This window comes from Athene cunicularia, assembly GCF_003259725.1.
Source record: "Athene cunicularia isolate RWA chromosome 1 unlocalized genomic scaffold, athCun1 chr1_part2, whole genome shotgun sequence".
In the NCBI taxonomy this organism is placed as follows: Eukaryota; Metazoa; Chordata; class Aves; order Strigiformes; family Strigidae; genus Athene; species Athene cunicularia.
The window spans coordinates 28,752,801-28,769,180 of NW_020799092.1; the positions used below are offsets into that span (position 1 = coordinate 28,752,801).

A 16,380-nucleotide genomic window follows, 5' to 3' on the forward strand; every position below is an offset into this window, starting at 1 on the left:
TGTATAAGAGACAGACCCTGCACCTTACGCCTTCCTCTTTCTCCACGGTGCGGATGACATCCGACACGCCCGTCACCCACTCTGGGGCAGTGCCCCGCGCTCCGCCGGCTGGAGGAGAGGGCCCGGGGCTGGCCTGGGCACGGGAAAGCCTGCGTGGGGGCTCTGCGTTTGGTCAGCCAAGGCAAGAGGCGCGATTCTGCAGAGGCTGGACTTGGGAGAACCGCAGCAGGAGGTGGGGTGAGGAGTTTAAATGGAAAAAAAGCTTTTAATAGCAGGCTTTGTGTTACAATAAAAGCATTCGTTTCAGCATCTCTGCCGGCCAGCGTGAGCAATATAAGTTTATGAGTAGGTGACTTTGGCGGAATGGAAATGCATTTGTCCATCCCAAGTGCCTCTTGCCTGGCCAGCAGATGAGAGGCCATGGCATCGGGCAGCCTGTCCTTCCCAGGGCAGAGGGGCATGTGCATCCTTCATGCAAAGAAAATCCTGTGGAGGCCTGAGCCATGAGGGGTACAGCACGGAGCGGTGGGTGTGAGGACCCCCACTAACTGCAACAGTGCAGGATAAGATCACTAGTGGGGAATACAAAATTATTTTTGAAAAAGAGTCTTCCAAGGTAAGTCAGAGGCCAGAAAATGAGCTGCTTTTGTAAATTCCCTGCAATACCATATAGCCAACAAGGTTACACATGAATGAAAGCATGATGTATGATTTGGCTTCTTACGCATTAAAAATCCTTTAAAACTGTAACTGCAGTGTTCATTCCCAAATGATTTTACTTTATGTATTTATTTAGAGAAAACTGAAGCAGTTTGCCATTTATGTGTATCCAAAAGCCTTATATTTCCAAGACTATAAAGGAAACCTTAAAAAGAAATCACTTTCAGAACTCAAGTAACGGTGTTTTAAAATTCATAGGAAAATGCATTAAAATGAAATAGATGTAAAAAAATCTCAGTTGTCCTTTTTCGCTACTTGATCGTAACAAGTGATTGTGAGGCTCACATAAAACTGGGTACCCTGGATTTTTGCTCATCGTGTGTATTTCATATTATGTTCTGTGTTTGCCTGAACAGTTGCTTTTCACGTTGTGAATTCTCTTTGTGTGAATGTTTTGAAACACTTAAAATTGGAGATCAGTTAAAATATAGCTGGTTACAACGTTCTAAATTTGTGCATAAACTCTCACACAGATTTTGGCGTTGAGTACACATACGCAAGATCTTAATTTTATAGTTCTTGAAGTATTTGCATTTGTAATAGCAGGATGAGACCTAGAATGGTTCATTAAACTTCAAAATTATACAAATAATACTTGAATATAAGAAATGGGTAGCACACCCTTAAGTGTTTGTGAATTTCCACGTTTTTTTCAAGCACCCACATCTTTCTAAGCATGTGCAATGTGAAAGTCCAAGTTATATATAGCAGTAGGTTATGTTCTTAATGAGCAACTTTAGAAAGTGTGCAAGCTATTAAGGGAATACTATTCCATTCATTTATACCTCAGAAATAGTAGAGGAATGCGATTTTTCTTGAAATTGCTACTCTTAAATAACACCATTATATTAATTTCTCTGACCTTTCAACAGAAAAAAAATTAATGACTGAAGAGGATTCTAGGAAAACCAGTTGACTGAGGATAAAATTCACCTCAAAGTGCTATTATTTTGCACACATTGCTATTTAAAGTACCTTTAATGTAACGGTTTTCAGCACTGATGGCTGCTGTCACATAAACCTTTATGTCACCCTGCTCAGCAAGGCCTTTGCACCGTCTTTGGGGCCATCTGCTTTGAATTGTTTTCTTCATAGGCTGCTGGATGGAAGAAACTGTGTAAATAAGGGTCTCGCAGTAGAGATGCCTGACGGTTTTAAGGGGAAGAGGTCAAATTTTCTTGAATTAGGTAGAATGTGGACTTTGGACTAAGATTTCCTGCGTCAGTGCAGCCAGTCCCTTCTGTTCCCGACAGCGGTTTAGTCTCAGCATTAGTCCCCTCGCGCCCCGCAGGGCTCTGGGAGCCCAGCCTGGGCAGAGCTGAGCTCTGGAGGTCACTCCCTGGCCTGTGGGCAGGGGGAAGGAGGAGTGGTCACTGGCAGAAGGAATGATGTGATTCAACCCAAAAGTTCTGTTCTGAAACCCCCAAAACCTTAATATAACCCCCCAGCCCTGCTGGGAAAATACAATCAGAAGTTAAAGGTTGCCATCTAATGGCGAACAGATATAACTCGGTCTTCATGGTTTTTCTTAAGTTGTCTTTTCTTACATTTCTCCATTTACCTGCAAGTCCTTTCTTCATAGAGGAACGAGACTGATGTTTTATTCAGATTTTACCAGGGGGATATCTGCTGGTTTATCAGTAATGAGATGCTGCAACTCAGTGTGAAATTGCAGCCATTCAGTTTAACCGAATTCTAATTTCTTAATGCTTTTTCTGTGAATTCAGATATAGATGAGTGTTCCTTCGAAAGGACCTGTGATCACACCTGCATCAACTACCCCGGAAGCTTTGAATGTCTTTGCCACAAAGGCTACACGCTCTACGGGCTGACGCACTGTGGAGGTTTGGAAACTGAGTTTTGCTTATCTGTTTGCTTGTCTGCTTTGTGAACTGTTTATGAGCCACACTTCGATTTAGCTGAAGATTTTAGAACTGAAGAAGATAAACCAGTGAAGTTAAAATAAAGCTAAAATAGCATGAGCTGGGTATGACTAAAATTTCAGCACCTCAAATCTGTTGAAGCATTCCCGGGAGGAGAACATCAGTAAAATCCAACAGCCAGGTGTTTTTGTGGCACTGCTGCCGGGATGTCCTTCCACAGCCATGGCCAGGCAGCCTCGTGGCTGGGACTCCTGGCACCCTGCAGGGGAGGCTCCTTACAGGGTTTACAACACAGAGTTACCAGTTGGTGCTTCCTCAGGAGTGGGGGTAGTCACAGTTGTATTTACAGAAGGAAGGCTTCAAATTGCGGAAACAAAAAGGAGAGGGATGTCAGTTTTACGAAGATTACAGATTTTGGCTCTGTTGGTATTTGTCCTTACCAGACTGACATGAGCTGCCCATGGAACTAACGGAAGGCTGTGGGGCACCTTGTCCCCATCTTCCATGGAGCTACTCCAGCTCTTCAGCCTTTTTGTCATGAATGGAAAGAATTGTGCTGTAATGTCTGGTTGTCCAGGGCAGGGATATTTTTTAAGTGCATCATAGGGAGTAATACCACAATGACCAAATTAGAGGTTCAACTTCTTGACCAAGACGGCAAATTTCAGAGCACTGAAATTAATCTTCAGCCTCAGTTCAGCTTCAGTCTTCTAAATAAGACTGAAATAGGACCAAAACTCAGAGCTGGAAATACTGGGCACTGAACTTCAGGCAAAAGCATAACCAGATCCAAACCCCCTGCCTTTTTCCACAATGGGCAGATCCAAAATCAGCTCTGAATCCAGGCTTGTCTAGGCCTCGGGCTTTGCCACTCAGGCCTATCATTAGTTTTAGTCAGCCCCTGGAGAGTTGTGTTTACAGTGGAACAAATAACTTACCCTGGCTGCCATCCATATGGCACCGAGCAGAAGTCGAAACTAGAGAGAAATAGTGAGAACCTTCAAAAATATTTTGTGCCAGCTTGCCTCTTATCAAGCTTTCTCTCCATCTTGTTTCCCCTCTACAAGTAATTAATGAACAACATGGCAGTGTCCTTGTCCTGGGCCTTCTGTGCTGAGGGGGAACCCCTGTTTCTCTGGGATCGTTTTCATGGCGTCTCTTGTAACAAAGCTCATGTGTCAGAAGGGAATCTTTTAGAAGGCTGGTGCTAAGCACTTACACCGCCTGTGTATGTAGAGCCCTGCTTGCAGTGGATTGACTCCTGCGGGACCGATCAATGCCTTTCAGAATTTGGCGGCTTCTTCAGGAGCTTCGTTCTGGGCTGAGGTACCCGACAGCAAGAGCTCGGCTTTGAACAGTTGGGCCAGAGCTCAGTGGCAGCACCACTGTGGACTAGAGGTGTGTTTCAGTGTATGGGTTCACAGATAGATCCCACTCAGCACAAGCCTCACCACTATGTACAACATTTTACAGAAAATGTTTTTTCTGGGACTGTCTCCCCTGTCAGTTTTTGGAACTGCTGTCCCAGGACCTCCAGAAGTCCTGACTCTGACCCCAAAATCATAACATAGTCTAGAAACATGCCTGTTGTATGAGTGTCTTTCTCAGTTACTTTTATGCACGTACGCCGTGGTTTTTAGATTTTTTGCTTAACCACACAGGCTAAAATCTTGCATCAGAAGCAGCAAGCTGATTCTGGATTCCAGCAGCTGCCCTGGTAAACACTGCCATGTTCCCATCAAGTGCCACAAGACGCAGAGGAAGTCTTGGCTGATGTGTATGGGCTGGTATTTGTTCACCAGCGCAGGGCTGAGCGTGTGCTTGAGCCCAGTCCCTGATCGGCACCACCTCCCACCCGTACCTCGCCCTCCACTGGGCTCCAGAACTGGGCCCTGGGAGAACTGGCCTGAGCTCAGGCTGTGCCCCCGGCCCCCGTGCGCTCACCGGCCCCAGGCACCGGCAATGGGAGTTCAAGCCTGGGCTCTGGCCTGGTTTGGAAAGGCGGTTGGACACTCGGCCTGTGAGCACTGATGGCCAGATCTCCCTCAGAAACCCATTAAGGGACAATTTTCCTTGCACAGCTATGTTTTGAGGCCTGTCATTAAGCCAGAATATTAGCAGTGGGTGTATCTCCCGTTGGTTTGGTGTCGTTCTGGCTGGTCTGGACTGATGTCAGGTGGCACAGCCTGGGCCTTGTTCAGTCCGTCCCTCTAACGCCTCCCTCTGAGGGAGCGGAGGGCAGCTGTGCCGCAACGGCAGAAACCCCGGGCTGAGGGAGGCCCTGCAGGGCACAAGGTGACAGCAGCGGGGTGGTGGAGGCCCTGCAGGGCACAAGGTGACAGCAGTGGGGTGGTGGAGGCCCTGCAGGGCACAAGGTGACAGCAGTGGGGTGATGGAGGCCCTGCAGGGCACAAGGTGACAGCAGCGGGGCCGCAGCTCAGAACAAGGGTTATGGCCACACGAGTGAATCAGTCAGGGGTCACTGTGCCCGACGACAATTGTGGCCTGTCCCATGCAGTGCCCTGAGCATGGTCTGGAGGTGAGTACGTGGCAGCACAGCTCCTGTGGAGGATCCTGGGGTGGATAAATACCCCTCTGGGTGGGGGGAGAGGAGAGGGGAGATGGGCCCGGTGGCACAAGTGGAGAACTGCTGATTCCCTGGACTGGGAAGAATATACCTCATACTGACTAAATACTTTTCTAATGTATCAAAAGGTGAAAGAGTTTATGTGGAGTATCAGTGATAACGTATCTGGTAATTGCTTTGCCTTCCTGCAAGCTTTTACCTTCCATTTTTATTTAAGGAGTAGAAGACTAAATATTTAAACTACCCCTCAGCTGCGAAGTTCCTACCAGATCTGTTTCCTCCTTCATCTGAATCATTTCTAAAAGCAAACTCTGTGAATCACTATGGAGAATTTATCTGCCTGTTATGCAAAAGTGAGCTAATCTCACAGATGTTTATGCCTCTGACATTTTTCCACCTCATGCAATATACATTATTGTCCAGATGCTGCAGAGACTTTTGAGCATGTTCTGTATCTTGTGAGTACTTCCAAGAATTTCAGTGTAACTACTGCTGGCAAGTAAATGGTATGGTATGCATGAATCCTGGAAAGAGTAGGAGCTGTACGTGTGTCTAAGGGCAAATACATGCAGTGTGCCCTCAAATTGTTTGCTGTGAATATTGTCTACATTTATACATGTCTATATAGACTTAAATGTGGAAGATGTAGTAGAAACAGATATCCGTATGCGTGTAATACCTTAATGCACAGTATACATGTGTGTGTGGTTAACACTCTTCTCACCTTTAATATTTTCAGATATTGATGAATGCAGCATCAGCAACGGTAGCTGTGACTATGGGTGTCTCAATACAATGGGGAGCTATGAGTGCCTCTGTCCACCCGGGAAGAAACTGCACTGGAACAAGAAGGACTGTGTTGGTAAGTGCGGGAGGCTGACTCGGGTGACTGGTGACACCCCCCTTCTCCAGGAGGGAGGAAGAGCCCGTGGTTTCCTCTGAGGGATGCCGCATTCTGCAGTGTAGATCCCAAAATTCGTTTTATAAACCTGGATAACACCTGATCCTAATTCAGGCCAAGATGGAACTCCAGGGGGATTAGAGAATGGCCAGTATCTTGGATTTTATTTGTGCTGGGTTTTTTTTTAATTTTACAAGTCCATTCACACAAATCTAAATTGTCATTATTTTATGTATTTTATACTTTTGTCCTGTGTCCATCTCTGTGCCTCAGCTATAACTCTTATTTCCCTCTAAAACTAATTTAAAATATTCAAAATGTTAAAGTGCTTACAAGTAGGAAATGGCATTCAGGTTAATATCTGCATTCACAGCACCATAACCCAGTTTTTCAAGTTATCTCCGAAGGTGTCCTGCTTAACATAAAGTACTGACACTAGTGTGTCAAAAGTATTGATTGTAACGAGTACAAATCCTGAGGCCGCTGAAATTATGGCACTTGCTGCTAGTGCCACTTTGGCAGATCTGAATTCTGTATCCTTTAAGGAGATGACTTCTTGGCCATGGCTACAGCCATTCAAAGTATTTTCTGTGAGATTTTTAGTTCCATTTTCATGTTTTTAATGGGAATGACATACCTTAGGTCTTCTACAGTCAAATTTAGGTTGTGGGTTTTGGTTTGGGTTTTTTTTTTAACCATGAATAACTTCTCATAGATACACTTGGGGCTGATGCCTAATACCTAACTGGGAGCAAGGTAGAACGAGAAAGGGGGGGACCTTGCTTAAGGGAATCTCTGCACATACTGAGGAAAGTCTGGAGTAGAGGGCACCTCCCTGGCCTCTTGCATCATCATGCAGTAGTAGGATTTGTTCACCGACGTGGATACGTGAGCAGCATGGAAAGCACTTCATAACCGAGGTGGAGTATCTCAACTGGGTTTCAGCCTTTGCCACTGACTTTCTTCTTAACCACAACGAAGTACTTCATTTTTCCTGCTTACCTTTACGTTTATTACCTTCCCTGCTATATAGAGAACTAAGTACTGTACGAGTGAGAAATGGTTAACTCTGTTTTTTAGTTATCTGCTAGGTCTCCCTTGCACCTGTACCAGTTGGTCCTTGGGAAAGGAGTTTGTAAATCAACAGCAGGGACTAAAATCTTTTGAGGTCTGGTATATAGTTAGACCACAGAAGCTTAGTGCTATATTCCCTCTCAACCTATTAAGAATGCTGCTCCTGTGGTGAGAGGCTGTATTGAAAATATTTTCGTAGCTGTAAATTTCTCTTCATTATTTGTAATAATGAAGTTGAAAGACAGAAAATAGAACACCCTTCTCTATTGCTATACACTGGTTTATCTGATGAATTTAATGAGGCTTAAAATGAGTGTCATCTCTCTGCTGATCGCCTGCCGTTATTACCAACATTGTTTAGAGGAAGCTGCGTTCTACATTGTTACAAAAGCACAATAAAAAGGAGGAGGATGCTATTTGGTGATCCTGAATGCCACATGATTTGGAGACATTTGCAGTAACAAAATCCTCTTCTGTTCAGCAATGACACTTTGTGCTTGTGTTGTCTCCTCAGTCCAAAGAAATATTTTCTCTAAAAACATCACCAAAGCAACGTAAAAGACCTTAGAAGGGAGGTAAGTGGAGGGTGATTATTCCCGTAGGTGAGCTGCGACCATCGGGCGTGTTTAGGGACTGGTCAGTGTTTATCTGTGTTACCCAGCAGTGAGCCAGGCTCATGCCCAGCAGGTGCCTGCTGGGGTCTTTCCTCCGCACCCCAGCCAGGCCAGGCTCATTCAGCTGCCACGTGTGACTTGCCCTGGTTCAGCCCAGCTTTACTGGGCTTTCCCCAAAGCCTACTGGACCCGGACGGGTCTGGCTGCTGCAGCTCCAATGTGCCGCCACCTTGGGGCGGTTCGGTGGCGAAGCAAGAGCCGGGCAGCAGCCAGGGCAGATTAAACCGTCGGGGAGCAGGAGGGAAGCGGTGAGGCTGCCTCAGTGCGGGTAGTGACGGCACCTGCCGGGAATGAACCCCCTCGTCTGTTTGGAGAAAGGTCCCAAGATCAACTGAAATAAATGCCGGGTTATAGCTGTCAGTGGCACGCCATCATCTCGGGGTGAAGCGCAGAGACTGGCCCAGCCGTTCATCGCAGTTCTGTGGCCTCAGCTAGCACCCAGGCAGGCCCCTGCCCCAGCAGAGCCGCTTGTGAGACCTGCGGGACCCTGTCCCCATCCTGCCCTGAAGCCGGGGCAGAAGCTGGGTGTCCCCATCACACGGGCTGCCGGGTGCTTCTGTGGTGGGCGCTGGCGAGACATGGCTGGTGTCTGCGTGTCACGGTGTCCCTTCCAGTGTCACCATGGGCACGTCACCGGCACCCGTCTCCACCCCAGCACAGCCCGCTCACCTCCGCCTGCCTGGGCAGTTTTCTGCTTTCAGGAGCTAGACTGTGGAGCTGAAACGAAAAAGTCTGTGAGAGGTGGAAAATCCCACTTTAGCGGTCATCTAAATAGAGATCTTTGTGCAGGTGACTCCTGTGCATGGTGTGGTAGCTGGCCTGTCAAAGCAGAGAGCTCTGCCTCCAGGAGAGGGAGAGGACATCTCTTACCTCCTGCTCCTGAGGGCCGGGTGTGCACACAGAACTGTGCTCACCCCTGCGTTCAGACCCAAACAGTCCCAAAGTGGAGCACGGGAAGGAAAGACTGTTCTACAGGTTAGGTCGAAAAATGTGAAGGAGTTTCATTTTCAATGAAATTTTCATTTTCAGGATCCAGATACTCTCTCCCTAATAGGTGCTTAGTTCAGAAATGCCTGGACCTGTGATTTCCCTTTGTTGCCACTTCTGCCTTTCCTCACCAATTGGATGCACAAGGTTCTGGGTTGGGCAGTGTCTGATTTTTTTTTTCTTTTTTCTTTTTTTTTCTCCTCAGAGATGGTGAAATGTCTCCCGAATGCCAAACCAGCCCCCAAGGCCCAACTAGTGTGTAGCAAGACAGGAGGCATAGAGAGCTGCTTCCTGTCATGCCCATCCAATACTCTTTTTGTTCCAGGTTTGTACAAAGTATTTATCCCTCTAAGCCTAAGATGTGACAATGATTTTTCTCTGAATGTATTAATGATTCTTGCATTCAGGTTTTGTTAGGGACAACTGTAAATGAGCAAAACCATCTTTATAAACTAAATTGGGCCAGACATGCACATCACTAATTACAAGACGAGCTGATTGTGGTTACATTAGAGGTTTGGCTCTTTGTGGTTTAATTTGAGGTGTGCTTCGTGAGAGTGAGGAAATTCTAACAAAAACCTGAGAGACACATCTGCCTTAACCAGGATCGTGCAAAAGAAAAATTTTAATATATTGAATTGCTATGACAAAAGTGAGGAAAAAATGAACAGTTGATTTCAGTTAATTCCTGCTAATTTTCAGTACCATGTTTTTAAACTTGAGTCGAGTCCCCTGTGCCTGTCCAGGCATCTGCTTAAAGCACTGGACTCTGCATCGTGGCCTGACATGTGTGATGGAGCAGGAGCAGAAACAAATCCCAAAGCGGAGGGTCCCCCCGGGAGGGGCTGAGCCGGGCGAGCAGGGTCTGAGGTGGGTGGAGGGCTGGGAGGGACACGCTGGGGTGTTTAAGGCCGTGGCTGCCCCAGCACGTGAGCGAGCTCCCTCGTCTCAGCCAGGGCAGAGGGTGACCTACAGCTGCCTTAAACCTGACCCACTGCCTCACGCTGGAGGGCTGCAGCTGGCTCTGCTTCAGGGGGGCTGTGGCAAAAAGGATCTCTCAGTGGTAGTTGCTGCAGTTGAGGGTTTTCATAAATTTTGCTGGTAATAGTTCAGCTGAGCGTTACTTACAGAAACTCGAGCATTTCATCTACGCCCCCCTCCTTTTTTTTTTAGCATCATTTGCTACATTTTCATGGAATTTTCATCTGCAGAGTTTTGCGGGTCAGGTGGGATGGGGAATTGCTGTTGCTTTTTCATACAGGTTCTGGTTCTGACAGAGGATTAATTTTCCACAAGAGTGTCTCTACTTTTCATGTTAGTCCTAGCATTAGTGTGGTAGAGCTGTTCACACTTTATTTTCAGTTTAGCAGAAATTACTGGAACCATGCATTTATCTAATTTATATGCACCAATACACAGTTTTATGTGTGCAATATGTAAACCCTGTAAGGGTTTCAGTATGCTATTGTTTTGTTTCTGCCAATAGATCCTGTCAGTCTGAAGCTAAAATTATTACAAAAGTACGTGGTTTACTTTTTAAATTAGAGATGATCAAAGCACAAGGACTTAGCCATGGACAAACACAAAATATTTTCTGCTTGGCCATCACAGAATCATTTACAGCTAACCTCATGGCAGATTGTTTATGCAGTGTAACATTTCCATGCTGGGAGAAACAAAACTTAGTCAACACTGTGAAGCAGTGGCCTTTGGCAAACGATTTCAACTACGTAAAATCCAAGTTCAGCACTTGAAGTGCCTCCTTATTCAGCACTGTGTGTGTTCAGGAGCGAGCGTGGTGCTGGGGGTGAGAGGGGAGCGGGTGCTTCGTGGGGCGGGTGCCCTGACGCTGCGTTCTGCCCCGCAGACTCGGAGAGCAGCTACACGCTGAGCTGTGGAGTCCCCGTGCAGCAAGGCAAGACCCCGCAGAAGCGCAACGCCACCCTGCCCAGCTGTGCAGGTGGGTGCTCCCGCGCCCGCATGGGCGTCTCGCGCTGGGTGCTGGGTGCTGGGTGTGGGGGTCCCCAGAGCATGGGGCAGCTGCAGGACGTGCGGCCGGCATTGCAGCAGCCTGTGCTTCATCGTGTTCAGCCCCCCTGAGGAATGGAGTGTGCTTCGTTGCCCTCCAGCATGGCACTGTGTTGGTAGGTGACTGCAGGAGTGCTGGAGGCTTGAGATATATTCAACAAGGACAAATATTTAGAATAATTTACTTCCCCTAGTCCAGCAAGGCAATAACAAGCATATCAATCCGGTGTTTCTTCCCAGAGTTGGAAGTGAGCCCAGGGCCCATCAGTAGCCCATGAGCAGAGGCTGTGGTGGGTCCCGGAGTCCTTCCTCGGGAGCACAGGTCCTGCTGCTGGGGATTCCCAGTAAAGAGGGTGTGAGACTTCCATGAGCACCTACTGCGTTTCATTCATCTTGTTCTCAGGAGTGGCTGGATTATTTTTGCAGAGACGTTTCAAAATGTGTCTTAAAGTTGATATTCAGCATCAAAAAATAAAGTTCAGCTCAAAATGGTTGAAGTCTGGCAAAATTAGAAGCAGCTGAAACAGCACCCAGCAGTGGAAGTCTCAGGCCGCTCTCCGTGTCCTGACCCGCAGAACTGCTCTCGGGTTTGCCAGCCCTCCTGCCTCCTGTCTCTCCCGTATGTGGGTGCCTTAGGAGGTGCAGTGCTATGGCGTGAGGCGAGGGCAGCAGGTGTGTTTGCCTGGGGCACAGGGACAGGCCACCGCTGTAGTCCGGGCTCAGCAAGGCCCTCCCAGGGACAGAGGGACCCACCTTGCAGCACTTACCTGCGACCACCCTCCACCTGCTCCACGGCCCACAGGCAGCCCGCGGCAGCTGGCGGGCGTCAGGCCAGGCCCAGCCTTTGCCACCGTGGGTCTGTGAGGAAGCAGCCAGCAGCTGCATTTCCTAAGCAGCCCGTGGCTGTGTAACAGCCTTTGAACTCACAGGGCATAGCCAGCTTGGATTTAAAGCTGAAGAATAAAGCTTGTGAGCCATAGACCACAGTCAAATAAAGACCTTTCCTTCGGATCATTTTCAGTTGCCAGCAGTGTAGCTCCACTAAATTTGTCTTATTCCTTGTTGGCATTAGCAACAGCAGGGTTACAGCCAGGTAACGGGGGAAGTCACAGACAGAAAGTCAGAAACAAAAGGTAAGAATTAACCTTTTCCATAGTAAGAGACAAAGTCCCCCAACTTCCACCAAGATGTGCAGGCCTGCTGGAGGGGAAGTGCATGTGCAGAGCATGTGAGGTACTAGCAAATTAATTAATCTTTATGGGCTCAAGAGTAAGTGTTTATGTGAAAGAATGAACCTAGGGAAATGGATCCTCTTGTACAAGGTGTATAACTCTTGGGCTGTCTCTTATGTTGCAGAAAGACCTTTGAGTCTGGTTTTAAAAATAAAGTTTCAGACTTCATTTCACCTGCATCCCAAATGATAACTTTTTTTACCATACATCAACAGATTCGTTAACCCCTCCAATCAAGCAGAAAGCTCGTTTTAAAATTAAAGATGCAAAGTGCCATTTACGGCCTCGCAGCAAAGAAAAAACAAAAGATTCTGGGAAGCAAACTGGTTTAGGTATGTGGATTCTTCTAACATGTAAACAACATTCTGATTTTTTGTTTGCTTGCTTTCTTTTTTGCATATTTTGTTTCCACACTGCAGACAGAAAAAAAATATTTACAAGGTTTGGTCATAACTACCAAAAATCTGGAATTAACAAGAAGTTTGTGTCAGGCTGAATCAAAGTAATCAAATGTTTTTAAAACTTGTTATGACTAGGTGTGGGGGGTTATTTTTATTAGATTTTAACAGCACTTTTAAAGTTGGAACAAAAAAGAGATGTTTAAAGTCATTTGTATTTAACAGATCTTCATGGCATTTCTTGTCCTCCATCCCCTCGATATCACAACAGGGACAATCAAAGAGTGTTTGGGTGTTATTGCTGTGCATTTGCACAGCTTAAAATATTTGCAGCTCATTTAAATTTAATATTATCTTGAATTTTTCTGGATTTTAATACACAGTATTGGTGTAATTACAATAGCTCATACTGTTGCTTAAAGCAGCTCAGCAGCTTACAGCAAATGTCTGCTGGGGATGTTCTCTGTTGTGAATCCACCACCTTTGGTAGGGGGAGAGGAGTCATGTATGAGCCCTGAACAGAGAAGACTAATAACACCTATCCTAAAAAAATGCTAACGGTTTAAAGATACTATTTTTAAAATTTAGACTCATATTTTATCTTTACCTTTCAATCTAGAGATTTATCTCTAATTTTCCAAGTAGTGGCTTAAAACAAGACTCAGCTGTCAGGCAGCTTACCTTGTCCTTATGTATTATCTTCTTTTAATAAGATATGGTTATCAAACTCATTTTTAAAGTCATAGAAGTTGGGTTTGATCCATACAGTCACCATGGGAATGTTTTTCTTGGATGCATTTCCTTGTCCTTTGCTTGCTTTGCTTTGTGTTTGTTATGTCATCTGAACTTCTGGGTCTAATAGTTATTATATAATGCAATATGGATTGTATCATACAGCCACACACTTGGAATGAAATCCTTCTGGTGCCCTGAGTGCTGAAAATTCCTCTCTGACCAGAAGGTCAATCACTTATCACAAGAAGGATGTTTTTCACACAGATTTCTTTAGATAGGCAGAGGATGTTTATGTCATTGTGTCCCAGCATGTTGTGGCCCTTCTCCTCAGCGGTTACACATAACTGATGGGGGCATTCAGGTCCTCTGGCTTGTGATAGGGCAAGAGGAAACAGCCACAAGTTGCACCAGGGGAGGTTTAGATTGGACAGTCGGAGAATTTTCTTCACCAGAAGAGCAGGCTGCCCAGGGAAGTGGTGGAGTCCCCATCCCTGGAGGTGTTTCAGAGCGTGTGGACGTGGCGCTTAGGGACAGGGTTTGGTGGTGGACTTGGCAGTGTGAGGTTGGCAGTTGGACTTGACCATCTTAAAGGTGTTTCCAACCTAAAGGATTCTGTGATTTCCCCTCAGATAAAGCCTTCCAATACATTTTAATAACCTTCCAAAGACTTCTAAAACCTTTGATACCTGGTGGTTGTCGTTGCTGAAGGAGATGGAATACCAGCTAGTATTTTCCAGAGGCCCAGGCCTGCCACTCTCATGAATTTGTGAACGTTGACTCTCTTGCTTTGTTTAACCATCACATGAGTGTGTATAGTATTGCTGATCTTAACTAATTTCTGTAAAGAGCTTTCTAATTCTTATGCAGAAGAGAGACAGGCAGTAGAGGTACCACTGTGCAGCTGAGCATCACCACACTATATTTTTGCCTACTGCACTCACTAGCAAAACGAGCAAACCCAAAACTGCTCAGAGAAGGTGTCTGACAGTGCGTGTGGAATGTTAGGAAGCCTTCGCTGCGTTCACCGTAACCCAGCTGAGGTACCGCTTGTGGGCCTGTCACTTGCTACTTTGCTACTTGATTTCTTTTCTGTGTTGCTTCTCTCACGCAAAGGAGGTCAATTCCCTTGTACAGACAACTGCCAGGTGACCTTTGTGAACCTCAAGTGCGATTCCTCCAAGAAGAAACGCCGAGGCCGCAAGTCACCATCCAAGGAAGTGTCCCATATCACTGCGGAGTTTGAAGTGGAGATGAAGTCAGAAGAAGTCTCAGGTTTGTGAAAGATCTGTCTGTGGAGAGAAACGAGAGTTCAATTCCTCTGTGTGTTGTTAGAATCTCTTTGATGCTATTTCATCAAGCTGCCAGGCAAACCTTTTAGCACAAGCCTCATTCAACAGCCTCTCCAAACTCAAAGTTTCAGGGATTTAATTGAAAGGAATCGAGTATGAAATTAAGCCAAAGGAACAAAGATTGAACCTGCGGCAAAGTTCCTTCAAAGCCTCGAGTTAAGTCATGTACTTCAATTTAGTCTGATTTCTTTAAACAGCAGAAGTGCTAATTGATGCACAGAGACTGTAAGGATTAGGTAGAAGTTCTGCAGCAATGACGATAAAAATATCCTCCAAAATGTAAGTTGCTGAAACTTCAGTCTGAAAATCAAACATTTTTATCACACATATGAAAAATTCATGTTTTCCTAAGAAACTTCAGGAAGAAAAAGAATTGCTTCAAGTTATTCGTGAGATGGAATATTATGCTATGAAATCCTGCCATAGGAAACGTGGGCTGAATTCTATAAACACATCAGACCTCAAAGGCAGTTTCCTGACCCTGAGGAGTACCACGCTAGCCAAGGGGTTCAAAGAGCAGTGGTGCCAGAAAGCACCTTTCTGCGTGTCGCTCGGGTGTTTGGGTCGGGCAGTAATCCCTGAGCAGCTCAGGGATCAGGGCAGGGAAGATGGGCAGGGAGGATTCAGAAGCGTCAGTGGTGTCAGACAGAGCCTGTGTCTGGGAGCACCACGCGGTGGTGGTGGTGCTTGCTGCAGCCCTCTCCCCGGGCCCTCGGTGTAACCAGATTCCCTAACGCTGGAGATAAGACACCAGCCCTGGGTGGGCACTGACAGGCCGTGGCACTCCCTTTGGGGGCCCTCGGTGTCCTGCCTTGCCCGTTGAAAGGCCTGCTCTGGAGTACAATGAGCTGCTTCCACAATTTATATGGGGCAGGCCGTGAAGCAAGAGAGGTGTCACTGTTCGACGCAGGTAAGTTGTTTGTTAAGCACCTCTTTTTAAACATGAATCTCAATTGCTTCTAGTTTTGTTATCATTTCCCATCTAGACACCTGTAACATTGACTGTGTTCGGAAAAGGATGGAGCAGAAGCTGCAAACTGCAATCAAAACATTGAGGAAATCTATTAATAAACAGCAATTTTACATTCAGTTTTCTGGGACAGAATATGAAGTGGCTCAGAAGCCAGCTAAAGCTGCTGAAGGGCACGAAGCTTGCAGTACAGGGCAAGTGCTGCAGGATGGAAAATGCGGTAAGTCCCAGCTCTGCTCAGCCACATCCCCCAAGACGAGCAACCCAAAATGAACCAGTCCCTTGTGAGCCAGGCAGGAAATCTGTGAGAAAACAGACAGTTTAGGAGTCTGCGCACACCCAGTGGGTGTGCGTGGACCACTGAGGGGTCGTAAGGTTTTGGAGGGAGTTGGTTAAATGATGGCAGGAGAACAAAAGCAGCACAGACGTGCACACATTCCCATGCTGTCAGCTGGGACATATCAAGGCCTGTCCCGAGGCAATGCTGGCAGTTAGTTCCCAGTCGCCCCCAGCATCTTTTGAAAACTTAATTACAATTCTGTAAAACAATAATACGGTGTTTGCCTAGGTGCTGTGGTTTTAGTTTTATATCCCCTCTCACTCTCCTCACCACCAAATCATCCAGACCCGTGGATGTGTTGATACTCACTGCTCGAGAGATCCAGGAAGAAAGAGATTCTATAGAAATCTATTTTGATTTTATGTAGAATACCTAATCTCTTTAAGCCTTTTCGCAGCCTATCAAGCTCTAGTGCTTTACTGGGAGCAAGGGGCTAGCACAAACCTGTTAGTGGCAGTTCTCAGCACTGCAAGCTTTCTGATCGCTTCCAGTCATCTTCTCA

At 46.3% G+C, this 16,380-nt stretch overlaps 1 protein-coding gene across 1 annotated transcript in view; it reads left to right on the forward strand.

Annotated features, from left to right (window-relative positions):
- Positions 1-16,380, forward strand: part of SCUBE1 (signal peptide, CUB domain and EGF like domain containing 1) — a 228,838-nt gene that overhangs the window by 201,091 nt on the left and 11,367 nt on the right. The window contains exons 12-18 of the mRNA XM_026864497.1: positions 2,448-2,564; positions 5,930-6,052; positions 9,032-9,151; positions 10,694-10,786; positions 12,302-12,418; positions 14,333-14,491; positions 15,555-15,758. Of these exons, the coding sequence (XP_026720298.1) occupies positions 2,448-2,564; positions 5,930-6,052; positions 9,032-9,151; positions 10,694-10,786; positions 12,302-12,418; positions 14,333-14,491; positions 15,555-15,758 (933 nt within the window). The remainder of the gene's footprint in view (positions 1-2,447; positions 2,565-5,929; positions 6,053-9,031; positions 9,152-10,693; positions 10,787-12,301; positions 12,419-14,332; positions 14,492-15,554; positions 15,759-16,380) is intronic.